The 13,757-nt window shown below is 49.5% G+C and overlaps 1 protein-coding gene across 1 annotated transcript in view; it reads left to right on the plus strand.

The window, feature by feature from the left end:
* The first annotated feature begins 93 nt into the window (after window positions 1–93).
* Window positions 94–13,757, plus strand: part of LOC144153308 (uncharacterized) — a 340,475-nt gene continuing 326,811 nt past the window's right edge. Inside the window, exons 1-4 of the mRNA XM_077684958.1 lie at window positions 94–1,695; window positions 7,705–7,794; window positions 8,312–8,482; window positions 12,521–12,534. Of these exons, the coding sequence (XP_077541084.1) occupies window positions 94–1,695; window positions 7,705–7,794; window positions 8,312–8,482; window positions 12,521–12,534 (1,877 nt within the window). The remainder of the gene's footprint in view (window positions 1,696–7,704; window positions 7,795–8,311; window positions 8,483–12,520; window positions 12,535–13,757) is intronic.

The following is a 13,757-nucleotide window of genomic DNA, read 5'->3' on the forward strand; positions in this document are numbered from 1 at the left end:
CACTGGCCGAGGTTGAGCAGTTTCGCGTGGCTCATCGAGAGCCGACATTTTAACACCTTCTGGATGAAAGGAAAACTCCCGGATCAATGGAAGATGGCTGAGGTTCGCTTCATCCCGAAGCCGGGCAAATCGCCACACATTGAGAACCTGCGACCGATATCGCTAACATCCTGTATTGGCAAAATTATGGAAAGAATTATACTGAAAAGGCTACAAAACCACCTTGATGCAACACAACAAATGCCGGACACAATGTTTGGCTTCAGGAAACATCTCGGGACACAAGACGTGCTCATCCAACTGAAGGAGGAGGTCCTCGTCCCTGCCACGCGTCACTCCCCGAGGGCTATCCTCACTCTGGACTTGAAAGGAGCCTTCGATAACGTGGCACACGAGGCGATCCTTCAAAACTTGGCCAAAACAGGATGCGGGGAGAGGACCTACAACTACATTGTTGATTTTCTTTCCAACCGCAAAGCCATACTCAAGATCGGGGGCGTCACCTCTAATCCCATCACTCTCGGGAGTAGAGGGACTCCCCAAGGCTCAGTCCTCTCCCCATTACTCTTCAACATCGCACTCCTGGATCTCCCAGAGCAGCTGAGAAGAATACCTAACTTAAGCCATGCCCTGTACGCGGACGACGTGACCCTGTGGACGGGCCCCGATTCCCTAGGAGGGTTGCAGGACACACTCCAGCTCGCCGCCGACGCTGTAAATGAGTACGCAAATAGATGTGGGCTGTCGTGCTCGCCACAGAAGTCTGAGCTTCTCGTGGTGAGGAGACGCCGAACAAATAAAGATGTCGACAACATCCAAATCACCCTCGATGGGCACGACATCAAGCCAAGCAAATCAATCAGGATTCTGGGTCTGCTCATCCAGGCGGACGGCAAGAACAATGCATTGGTAGAGCAACTCACCAAGACCATCGAACAGGTCACGCATATGGTACGCAGGGTCACGAACCGACACAGAGGCATGAAAGAGAGCGACACGCTCAGGCTTATCCAAGCGTTCGTCCTCTCACGAATAACCTACGTGACTCCATACGTCATCCTGAGTAGAACGGAACAGGAGAAGATCGACGTGCTCATACGCAAGTCACTTAAGCAAGCCCTTGGATTACCCATGAGCGCATCCACAGACAAGTTACTACGTATGGGGCTGCACAATACTGTATCGGAACTCGTTGAGGGCCACTTGTCAAATCAAAGGGCACGGCTCGCTCGTACACGAACGGGCCGCAGTGTACTGACAAAACTTCAGTGGGTTCCACGAGACCAGCCCCAGTCGCAGGCGATCCCGGAATCGTGGCGCAAATCCATAATAGTCCACCCGATACCTAGAAACATGCACCCGAACTACCATCAAGGTCGCAGAGAAGCACGCGCAAAAACGCTGAATCAGATTTACTCCCGAGTCCCGACGACGACCTACACCGACGCAGCCCACTACAACGTTAAAAGAGCCATGGTGGCCGTGGTGACGGACGGGTGTAAGCATTTGACCAGTGCATCCATTCCAAGAGCCACAGCCAAAGAAACTGAAGAACTTGCCATCGCTCTCGCCCTCACGCAAACCAACACCACGACCATTGTCACAGACTCACAAGAGGCATGCCGCAGCTTCATGTCGGGATGGGTGTCACCTGTGACGCTACGCATCCTGAAAAGCAAGACGCCGGACAGGAAGGTGGCAATTGTGTGGACACCGGCCCACTCCTTCATGAGAGGCAACGAACACGCCCATCTCATGGCCCGAGATCTCGCCCACCAGGCCGCGGAGGAGACACCGGAACCCACGCCACTCAGAACCTTCCACGAAATTACTCAACACTACAGGCTCAGTAGAAGAACATTCCCGGCACCACACCCACAGCTCTCAAGGAACCAAGAAACCACACTCAGACTAATACAGACAAATACGTTTCCACATCCAGTCAGGATGCATCTGTTATTTCCTACACAATTCGACGCACAATGTAAATTCTGTACTCAACCAGGCACTCTACGGCACATAATATGGGAGTGTGTCAAGAACCCAGACCTGCCAGCCCCTTTTCCTTCCCCTACCCCGGAGCAGTGGGAGATACTGCTGTCCAGCTCCCTCCCTCAAGATCAACTTCTGCTGGTCGAGAGGGCCAGTCGAGCAGGGACAGCACATGGTTACCTGAAATGAGGAACCACCCCACCTTAGTTCAATAAAAAGTTTTGTCTCTCTCTCTCTCTCGAGAGCCGTGCTGCGCATGCGCGAGGAGCAGTGATGTTACACGGCGCCCAGAACGTTTCTCGCTGCCCGGTGTCTCTCACACACCCTATGCGCCGAGCGTCTTCGGCGACCTCCGTTCCGCACGTGGCGGCCCGGTCCACTCGATGATCATGCGAGGGGTGGCCGGGTGTGGAACCGATGGCTCGTGCGTCGCAGCAACACCGTCGTGCGCCTGTGGAACCAGCTTAGCTCTAGGGCGATTGGTGACGTTGCGCCGGGGTCGATTGATAAATATACATGTGTCACATAATGCTTATACCGTGTGTGTCATTGAAGCAGCAGTAAGCATGATAATTAAGCTAATCGTAGACAACCAGGAAAGCTAAGAATAACCAGCTGAACCTTAGCTCACGCTACGTATATCCTGACATAGCCGAGCTAAGCCACTGCTAATGTTTTGCTCTGGAACGAGCCTGGAAGGCGTTTATGTCGATTCTGCGGGTCAGACAAATGCAAGGCTGCAGCTTGTTAGCGTTCTCGGTATAGTATCTCGTTAGCATCTTGCCTTGTGATGGATATAGCCAAGAGAGTTCCATTGTGGTGTGCCTGCTCTACTTCTGCATCGGAGCTGAGCAAAAAGGTTTTCCACTGCTCCAGGGTAAAAATAAACACAAATGCGCTGGTAGAGTTAGCAGGCAAGCAGCATAAGCGCAAAAATAGCCAGTGAATGCGTGCTCCATTTGCTATGTGCACCTTTTGCAGCGATTTCCTTAGAGTTTTGTGGCTGAATGTTCCAGGATTGGGGAATACTTTAGCCTGCGGTTGATGTCAGGCTGCAGACTGACATCGTATAAGGGCAAGATGCGGAGAAGGATATTTATGGCGCCCCTTGCGATAGTGTTGATTGGTGTCCCGGTTGGTCAGACAGGCCCGGAACATCTTTCTTCATACCCCTGATTTTTGGCCGACCCAAACTTGGTGCATTCACTAAGTAACATCGTCATCGTCATCATCATTATATTATTATTATAATCATCATCACCACTACACTTCCTCTTCCTCCTTTCCCACAGGTTTGGGCGAAAATTTGGCTAGAGTGCCGTCCGACGTATAAGCACTCCACTAAAGCGACGGCTACCCCCGCGTCTGGCACTACTTCGCCCTACATTACTTAACGTAATTTAAACTAACCTAACCTCAGCTAAGCTAACTAACAGAAGAAATCATTAAAAATACCGAAAACAAACGTAAAGCACCACAAGTACAATTAAAACTAAAGATGTAAAAATAAATAAAGGAGCCTGGAGGTGTACTCGAACCACCGCCTTTATTAACCTAAAGCCAAGGTGAAACCTCGGCACCACAACGGCAGACGGTCCCGCCTGTGTCAGCCCAGTCTTAAACAAATGAGAAACAGAGCGAGATCTCGTTGTCTTAGCGATCGAGCTAAGTGCCTACGCGGAGACGCATTAGACAGACAGTGCACTTACCGAGCACATCTGCGGGTTTACACCCAACATTTTTGCGAAAGCCATGTGACAGCGCCACTCAAACTCTCGCGCCGCTTCGCAGTCCACCCACTGCACGCGTAGCGGCCGTGTTTGAGCATTGCGCATGGGCTAGGAGTTTGTACAAATTAAAGGACGCTCTCACCAACGCATAGCATCTCCCTTCCCCTCCGTCTCCGCCGCCGATCTGCACCTCCATCGACAGCAGCAGATACGGAGGAGACGTGAGGTAGTATAACATCGGATAGAGCTTTATTTTATTTTATAAAGAAAAGTTTCTAGTCAGGTGCTTCACCACTACAACTCGACCAACCACTCTTCATAGAACATGCATTGATTTACCTTAGCGAAGAATATATCTGTGAAGTAATAAAGGTGGTGGTTGGGCTTTTCACTTGTCTCTGGTTTCACACTTTGTAGAGCCACGTATATGAATTCAAGAGACGTCGAAAGGTAATTGTTGTGCGTGTCGTTTACAGCTTCGCTTCCCAACTACCTGCTATGGTGGATTGGACCGCATTTTTGGTAATCCGTTCAGCATACGTCCTTCTGGGCATTTTCTTTAAACTGGAGAAGCAGTGGTGTGAGTGCTTGTGGTTTCTGAAAAATATTTTTCTGGGTGGGTATTTGTCAGCTACGGGATAACAGAGATGCTTTTGCAGTAAAGAGATCTTTAGAATGTAGGAGTATGTCCGCATGGTTGTTCCGTCGGCAAGTAGTAATTTCCTCTAAAATGAAAAAACGTTGATGAGTGATGCATGCGGCTTCACGCACGACGAGTGGCAGTTCTCAAGGCACGCGGCAAATGAAACCTGAAGTCAACGCCACGATATTGGTGAATATATGAACAGCAACACACCCACTCATGTCGATTGACGCGGAACGACGACAGCTGACATAACATCCCCCTAGCGAGGAGCACGATCAAATGCAGAGCATTTTAGGGGGCGCACGACGTTAAGTAGTTTGCGTTACGTTAATGTTGTTGCAGTTGTGGCAACTGCTGACGAGAGAGCGCTCGTCAGCAGTAATTTGAATGAGTCAAGGATATAAGGCGCGTCCGTAGCCTTCCATTCTGTGTCGGCTTTGTGGCGCAGTGGGTAGAGCACCATGTACATAGCGTTCCGCCCGCAGGGTCGTGGGATCGAAACCGGGCGCCGGATAGTATTTTTTTATATAGTAGGGAGGGGTGCGGTGCGGACTACGGACGTCAACGCGCGTGACATCGTGAGTTACTGAAATGCTCTGCATTTAAAATTCGAATGTCGTCGGACGGCAATCTAGCCACGGCTGTAGCGCTCAGCTGGAGTGCCGTCGGACGAAACTCGAGACACTGCGCTTGGGCAAAAAAGAGTTATCATAATCGTCATACCAATCATCATCATTACATGAAAAGCGGCCAGCCGGGAAGACCCAATCAGAGTAATTCTGGGCCAAATTTTCTAAAGACTCTATCAATGCTAACTAGCACCGTAAAGAAAAATTGGCCGCGTATCTGCTCCTTTTGTTGCAAATGCCGTCAAAAGACGATAGTCTTTATCAACTTTTGCCAAGTAAATGCCTCGCCGTCACCTCAGCTTGCTGATGAAGGTTATATCACAGCATAAACGTACCTAAACCATACAAAACCACCCGAACTTAAATAAATAACAGCCAAAACGGACCTGTAATGGTTGAAAACCACGGTGTAGAAAAATATTCAACAGAAATACCCGAACCCGACCTAAAATGGGAAAAACCCGCAAAAACGTACAAGAAGCAGTAGCTGAAACTGACCAAAAGGCAAGAAAATTCCCCGCATTTCCCCGAGGGGAAGAATGTGAAAGTGCGAATGCACGAGTTGAATTTGCGCGGTTCGGTAATGTTCGCGAAAGAGAGATCACACACACACACACAACTACAAAGAAAGAAAGATGCATTTATTCACAGACACCTATTTGTGTTGTCGTTGTACTTGATTGCTAGAGCGGATCTCAGCTTTGAAATTTCGTGTCAGTACTCCTTTAAGCGGGTGCATTAGCCCTTCTCACGCCCGATTCCTGGCCAATCCCCCACGTGGGTATGTGCCATGTCAGCGGCCAGGCAGCGCGCGCCCATCTCCCCCCGTTGCCAAGGAAGACGAGGAGATTCCTGGCCAATCCCCCACGTGGGTATGCTATGCGGACATCGCCGGTGGACGCAGGTTCAGGGTCGCTTAAGAAGTGCATCGCACTTAAAAAATACCCGTAATCCCGTTTATAAGGCATAAGGATGCCATAAATAGATTATATGCGTGTTAACAAATGTTATGGTAGCGTAAGCTACACTGGCCGAGGTTGAGCAGTTTCAAGCATGAAGGGCCATTCTGCGCAAGCGCGAGGGACATTGGATTGGATTGGCTTGGCTTGGCTTCGATTGGATTGGATTTGGATTGGATTGGAATAAAGTGGATTTTGTTGGATTGTGTTGCGTCATAGCCGTGGCAGACGCACTGGCGCCGGCGAGTGCCCAGGTGTGCGCCTCAATTGCGCAGTAGAAAAGTCTCACGCTGCACTGGAGCCGCTTGATAGGCGTTTCACGTGGCTCGTGAAGAGCCGTGCTGGACTGGATTAGGCTGAATTTGACTGGAAGGGACTGGACTACACTTGACTGGATTGCTGAACCTTAGCTCACGCTACGCATATCCTGACATAGAAGAGCTAAGCCACTACTAATTTTATTTAAATACGACAAACCCCTGAAAATGAAAATATCGGTAACGGGATTTGAACCCATGTTAGGATGTCCGCTTCGCCGGAGCGGAACTACTACACTACGAGTTTTTTTAAATGCAGAGCATTTCAGTAACTCACGATGTCACCCGCGTTGACGTCCGTAGTCCGCACCGCACCCCTCCCTACTATATAAAAAAAATACTATCCGGCGCCCGGTTTCGATCCCTCGATCCTGCGGGCGGAACGCTATGTACGTGGTGCTCTACCCACTGCGCCACAAAGCCGACACAGAATGGGAGGCTACGGACGTGCCTTATATCCTTGACTCATTCAAATTACTGCTGACGAGCGCTCTCTCGTCAGCAGTTGCCACAAGCAACAACATTAACGTAACGCAAACTACTTAACGTCGCGCGCCCCCGGAAATGCTCTGCATTTGATCGTGCCCCTCGCTAGGGGGATGTTATGTCAGCTGTCGTCGTTCCGCGTCAATCGACATGAGTGGGTGTGTTGCTGTTCATATATTCACCAATATCGTGGCGTTGACTTCAGGTTTCATTTGCCGCGTGCCTTGAGAACTGCCACTCGTCGTGCGTGAAGCCGCATGCATCGCTCATCAACGTTTTTTCATTTTAGAGGAAATTACTACTTGCCGACGGAACAACCATGCGGACATACTCCTACATTCTAAAGATCTCTTTACTGCAAAAGCATCTCTGTTATCCCGTAGCTGACAAATACCCACCCAGAAAAATATTTTTCAGAAACCACAAGCACTCACACCACTGCTTCTCCAGTTTAAAGAAAATGCCCAGAAGGACGTATGCTGAACGGATTACCAAAAATGCGGTCCAATCCACCATAGCAGGTAGTTGGGAAGCGAAGCTGTAAACGACACGCACAACAATTACCTTTCGACGTCTCTTGAATTCATATACGCGGCTCTACAAAGTGTGAAACCAGAGACAAGTGAAAAGCCCAACCACCACCTTTATTACTTCACAGATATATTCTTCGCTAAGGTAAATCAATGCATGTTCTATGAAGAGTGGTTGGTCGAGTTGTAGTGGTGAAGCACCTGACTAGAAACTTTTCTTTATAAAATAAAATAAAGCTCTATCCGATGTTATACTACCTCACGTCTCCTCCGTATCTGCTGCTGTCGATGGAGGTGCAGATCGGCGGCGGAGACGGAGGGGAAGGGAGATGCTATGCGTTGGTGAGAGCGTCCTTTAATTTATACAAACTCCTAGCCCATGCGCAATGCTCAAACACGGCCGCTACGCGTGCAGTGGGTGGACTGCGAAGCGGCGCGAGAGTTTGAGTGGCGCTGTCACATGGCTTTCGCAAAAATGTTGGGTGTAAACCCGCAGATGTGCTCGGTAAGTGCACTGTCTGTCTAATGCGTCTCCGCGTAGGCACTTAGCTCGATGGCTAAGACAACGAGATCTCGCTCTGTTTCTCATTTGTTTAAGACTGGGCTGACACAGGCGGGACCGTCTGCCGTTGTGGTGGTGCCGAGGTTTCACCTTGGCTTTAGGTTAATAAAGGCGGTGGTTCGAGTACACCTCCAGGCTCCTTTATTTATTTTTACATCTTTAGTTTTAATTGTACTTGTGGTGCTTTACGTTTGTTTTCGGTATTTTTAATGATTTTTTTTAATAGCCTGCTTTGACATTTCTACAGCACATCACACATCATGTCATATAGACCTAGCGGTTCTGAGGAGGGGCAGGAGGATAAACTTTATTGGGACCGAGCGATTTAAGTGAGGGCCATATGCATGTGGACATAGCTTCAAACATTCCCCTAGATGGTGCCATGCGTCGCTTGGCTGTGCTGACTAGGAAACGCCTATACGCGTCCCGGAGCTTTGCCGGGCAGAAAAAAAAAACGCAGAGCGTAGAAGGAGAAGAGGCAGAGGAAGGCGCGTGGGCTTCTCGAACGTGGCAGCAGGAGCACGCGCATGTGAGAGGCCGGCCGTCGGTGGGCATCGCTCAGCGGCTCCCCTTCGCCTCGGAAAAACCCGACGTCCTGGCGGCATGGACCCGCCACCGGGACCGTCGAAAGGTGAGCACCCGCTCCAGCCAGCGAGCGCAACGCGCCACTTCACCGGGGGTGGTGTCCGTGTGAAGCGATAGGCCGCGCCCGGTGCGTGTATCGAACGCGTTCGAATGTGGGGTCCCAGTTCATAAGGCGCTCGAACGTGCTGCGCTGACGTATTACATCCTGTATGCCGGGTAAGCTTGTAGCGAATGTCGAGGGAAAAAGCGCAGACGTCGCCCATTCTACAAGGTTCCGCAATCTGTGTTTCTGGCATTCGTAAGAGCAGAAGTCGCTGGTTTGTGGTGGGCTGAATACAGCCTCGATGCTGTGTCAGATCAAAGCGACTGTTGATGAAAGGGGGGGAAGATGTCGCCTATTCTGGGAGGTTCCGCGATCTGTGCATCTAGCGCGGCCAGGTTTGAGAAGGCGATGTAATATGGTACGCTGACGTAAAATGGCCTCGATACGATGCAAGTTCGAAACGAATGTCGATGCCGCCAATTTAAGACGATTCCGCGAACTAGCATACTTAACGCGTTCTGGGACCAAAACATGCCGCGTGGGTTGTGTGCGTGAGTTCACGGTGATAACTTGCTGTTGCGGTTCGTCGGCTGAATGCTTAGGCGAACGGCTCCGCGCGCAAAAACAAGCGCATTTCGCTTTAACGCAGCTACGCATCATTTGGGCGTTGAAAACGCCGCAAATAGCTCCTGGAACACATTTGTGAATACGTAATGATTCGAGTGCTAAAGCAACAAGTGGCCCTTCACGCAAAATCGACGGCGTCTGGAGTTGGTGTCACTCTTCCATTTGCTTCTGTGGAGCAGTTTGCACGTCGTTACTATGGACTGGAGGAGTTATAAATGGTAGACCAGTGAAGCTGTATTTTTGGATAACCAGAATGAGTTGTGCAATTACTTATGTTCATTAAATTATTTCTCGTATAACTTTTTTTCGGTATAGCTTCGACAAAACTTGTGCTACAGCCGGTTTGTGTAACCGTACTCCTTCCGTTGACGGCTGTGTATATTGCAGCAGAAGAGAATTCCGTAACGCTTACAACTTCCTCGTAAATTAGTCATGACAAGCGTGATCAAAATTAATCCGGAGCCCTCCATTACGGCGCGCCTCATCGCCTGCGTTGCGTCGGCGCGTTAAACCCCACAATCAATCAAATCAATTATTGATTGATTGATTGATTGAAGGGTTTAACGCGCCGACGCAATGCAGGCGATGAGGCGCGCCGTAGTGGAAGGCTCCGGATTAATTTTGACCATCTGGGGATCTTTAACGTGCGCCGAAATCTCGTACACACGGGCGTTTTTGCTTTTCGCCTCCATCAGAAAAGCGGCCGCCGCGGCCGGGAATCGAACCCGCGACCCAATCAAATCAATTAGTCATGACAAGCAAATGGAACTCGGCGTAGTGGTACAGTCGTCTGAGTGGTAATTTTTGTATGATTTCCCTCCCACCAAGATATTTATATTACATTGAGATACACAGCGGTAACTAATTTACGGCGATTTCACCAAGTACGCATTTTACACTAGCTTTCCAGCCAACGCGCGCGATTCATTGCCGGTGCGGCTAGATAAACGCGCTTATGTTTGGTCAGAATCTAGCGCAAGACAACTTCACTGTAAAATTCCGACGTTTAGAAGAGCGAAATCTCCGTACAGTTGCCATTGATTCTATCGCTGTACTATATATGGAAACGCGCCAACAGTGTTCTACTTCTGCAGTTTTCTATTTCTGCAGTTTTCTGCTGGTGTGTTAGCTTATGGGATTCGTGGCGGAGTAAAGCAAACGACGGGCTATGGCCGCGATAAACTTAATTGGGACAATGCTGTATCGCTGAAAAGCAGGATATAAAACCAAGGCATCCTGCCGGTGACATATGGAGCGAATACTTGGCGCCTTACTAAACAAATCGTGAGCAAACTTAGGTCGGCCCAGCGGGCCAAGAAAAGAATGGTAGGAGTTACGTTGAGGGATTAGAGAGCAAACTGGAGTAGAAGATATATCGTAGTTCAAATAAAGAAAAAAAAGGACTTGGGCTTGACGCGTAATCAGGCGAACCAACAACCGGTGGAAAATTAGGGTAACAGAGTGGATGCCAAGAGATGGCTCTAAAAGGGGAATGCCAATAGTTCGATGGAGAGACAAAATAAGGCAAGTCGGAGGCAAACAATGGACTCGAACGGCGCAGGAAAGGAGCGGTTGGAGGTTCATGGGAGAGGTATACATTTATCCTGAAGTGGACCTAGTGGGCTGTTGATGATGATGGTAATCATGATGTGCACTCTGGAGGGGGCAATGTATACACCAAGCGCTGTCTACTGATTCCTCTGAAATAACTCTTCTGTTCGGCCTCAGTGACTTAGATGTAGTCGTTTTAATCACTTTATCGGTGCGGGATGGAGACCTGTTTAAAACTTTTTGGCTGTCCTGTGATCATGTTTTTTTTTATGATCAATTCTGCGTATACTTCTCGTGGATGAGGACTTCAATGCCATTAAGGAATTAAAGGCAGTCTTGCCTACAGCCCCCCCAGAACACCTTGTCAGTCTATTGTCCATACTGTCGAGGTTTACTTTTGCTTGTCTCAGTGTTCGGGTATGTCCGTGGCACTAACGCTTTCGCCTTTCTTTCGCAGACGCACCGATGCCAGAACCGTAAGTATTAACCGTGACAGTCCCAACACTGCTACCGTATGACAGCGTTGCACACGCGTATTGCGCGCACACGACCCGGGTGAAGTGTTTCATTGAAACAAGTTTGCGTCAGCTTAAGAAAAGCGCGAAGAAAAAATGCGCAGATGCACTCCGTATAGATGGTTAAACGGTGAAGCTATAACGTACGGTTGGTGTTTACAAATGTGTTATTTTAGTGGTTCGTAGTCTTTTAAGTGTAGAGCACTCTGGCGCTTAACTGGTCGTCGTAGCTTGCTCGCTCGACCCAAGTAGAGCCTCACGGCGTACCGCCGTAGCGGAGTACCGTCATAGCGGCGTCCCCGAAAAAGCAAGCGCTTTATATAGTGATAACCGTTCGAAACTCGTGAACCGCTGGCGCTTGTCATACATCTTTCCGTTATTTAGCGCAAATAAAACTGCAGGTACATTGGAGGCAAAATGGGCAGCGCCCGCATTCATTTAGTTAGAAACGCTCGTTGGGTTGGTATTTACGATAGTAAGCGAAAAAAAGTGGCAGTGCAACGCCGGCAATTGTGGGAGGAAAAGCAAGCGCAACAATAACAGGACTCGTGCTGGCGCAGTTCAGGCACAGGGAGCGCGAGCTCTGCGAAGGCGGGAAATTCGAATGACATTGTGTTGTAGCAGTAAGCGGATAACGGCACTACAGCCCATTAAGGCGAATCACTGCTCTTTATTTCCAACAGCTTTCCCATTGAGTGGAAACGGTTTATTTTTTTAGGTACGGAGCACCTTAGGACCGCACAATGTCCGTCTGCGTCCGTGCGCATGGCATTTACAATCGGAAAAAATCCCACAGGCACCGGCAGGATTCGAGCCTGTGTCTGGTAGGCAAGACAGAGTTAGTGTCCGTCGTCTTACCCATTGGGCTACGACCGTGAGCTAGTACCCGAGAGTCAAACGTCTTACTCCCTCGACGTCCAAGACCTCCCAATGTCCGTCCGCGTCCATCAGTGTGCACACCACCGTCAAGCAAAAATCAAGCGAAATTCGATTTGAGCAGTCAGTTGCAGTTTCATTTAGGGAATAATCAAGGTGCAACTCACGGCTCAAATCGGATGACGGTCGGTGCGCAAATTGGATGTCATTTCTAGTCCCCGTACCCCGCACCCTCGCCATCATCCACGCAGTGGAGATGCTGCCATTTTTTATTGCGTTACGTGCCGCGTTATTTTAGTTCATTCCCGTGCCTATTGGCAGCGTCTCTTATCGTAAGCTCCCTAAACTTCGCCCACGCGTGGCCCCACAATTTCGGAATAACGTGTGGCCGGTGTTTCTCATTCACCACGTTAACGCTATCCCGGCCGCACCCCCGCACGCTTCTGCCAGGCGTTGTCACTGTTCTGTGTAGTGCCACTACATAAGGTAACAGAGTATCAGCACTCTTTTCCCCTAATGTTCCGTGCCGCCGCCGTGAACATTGGTCAGTTCGCATCCCTTGACATTTGCTTCCACTGCGACGGTTCATGGGCACCGCCATTTTGTTGTTTATGCGTTTTCGGTCGGTCAACTGAGGTAGTCTCAGCTTGTACTCCCTGCTCTGCGGCGGCGCGCGACTGGCGCCGTTCCGAACGCGAATCAAAGATATCGAGCTTAGCAGCACTTAAGCTGCAGAACTGTGCCCGAAGATTCTGTGTTTCTGCGTCTTCGGCAGTGTTGTTAACAAATGACCACGTCAAAGTTAGCGGTGACGCCGCAAAAGCGGCAATCTGGCAACACTGATAAACACCAAAATGGCCGCCGTTGCTCACTTGCGTTCTTCAGCGACGGTATTCTCTAGCTAGGTGTGCTTCGCGCAGGAGTTCGCTGCGCGGGTGCCCTCCCGCGAAAGATAAACCGAGCCAATGTCCCTCCCCGGACTTTCAACCGCTTATTCACGCTTGCGCATAGGATTGTTCTGGATGAGTGTTCTGCGAGCACAGGACCACCGGATTTGCCTGTCGCCGAGCCATATCCCGCTTCGCTCTAAAAGCCTCACAAAGTAAAAAAAAGGGAAAATGTACATAGGCAGTGATTTTGAGCTCCTCGATGAACTTTACATAAGATCCAAAGGCTAAACCTTCCATTTCATCCTCATACGGTGGGCTATACTCGCCCTATCAGCCGAGTTAATGGCCTCCGAAAAAAGACGCGGTGGTTGCTGGTGCTAAAAGCTATAAGGCCCGTGCACATCAGGCCAGCCCTTCATGGCTTCCTGTGCGGGCTGATGTGACTTGAGATTGTAAACTCCAGTATCGAAATAGTTGTTGAAATATTTTTTTTTATCGTGTACGACGACCTGCAAAAGCCGATGAATAGAAGGGCATTTTTCATGTCACGGTTATCATGGTTATTATGGTCATCATCCTGTCTGTCATGTTTCTTCTGTTAACTCTTCTCACCTATTAAAGCGAGGCCTTCTTCGCCTCAATGAAGGTGACATTTACCAGAAACGCACGGCAGAAAAAGCCAACTTTCTTTGACAATGACGACGACGATAATGATAGTGGGTGAAGTGAACGGTGGTTGAAACGCGAAGCTTCCTCTGGTCGAGAGCCGATCTCTTCAAAGTCCAAAATCTAAATCGTTACGCCCAAAGTGCACACCAA

The sequence above is a fragment of the Haemaphysalis longicornis genome, unplaced genomic scaffold (assembly GCF_048455015.1).
Source record: "Haemaphysalis longicornis isolate Haplotype H1 unplaced genomic scaffold, Haemaphysalis longicornis Haplotype H1 scaffold_9, whole genome shotgun sequence".
Lineage (NCBI taxonomy): Eukaryota > Metazoa > Arthropoda > Arachnida > Ixodida > Ixodidae > Haemaphysalis > Haemaphysalis longicornis.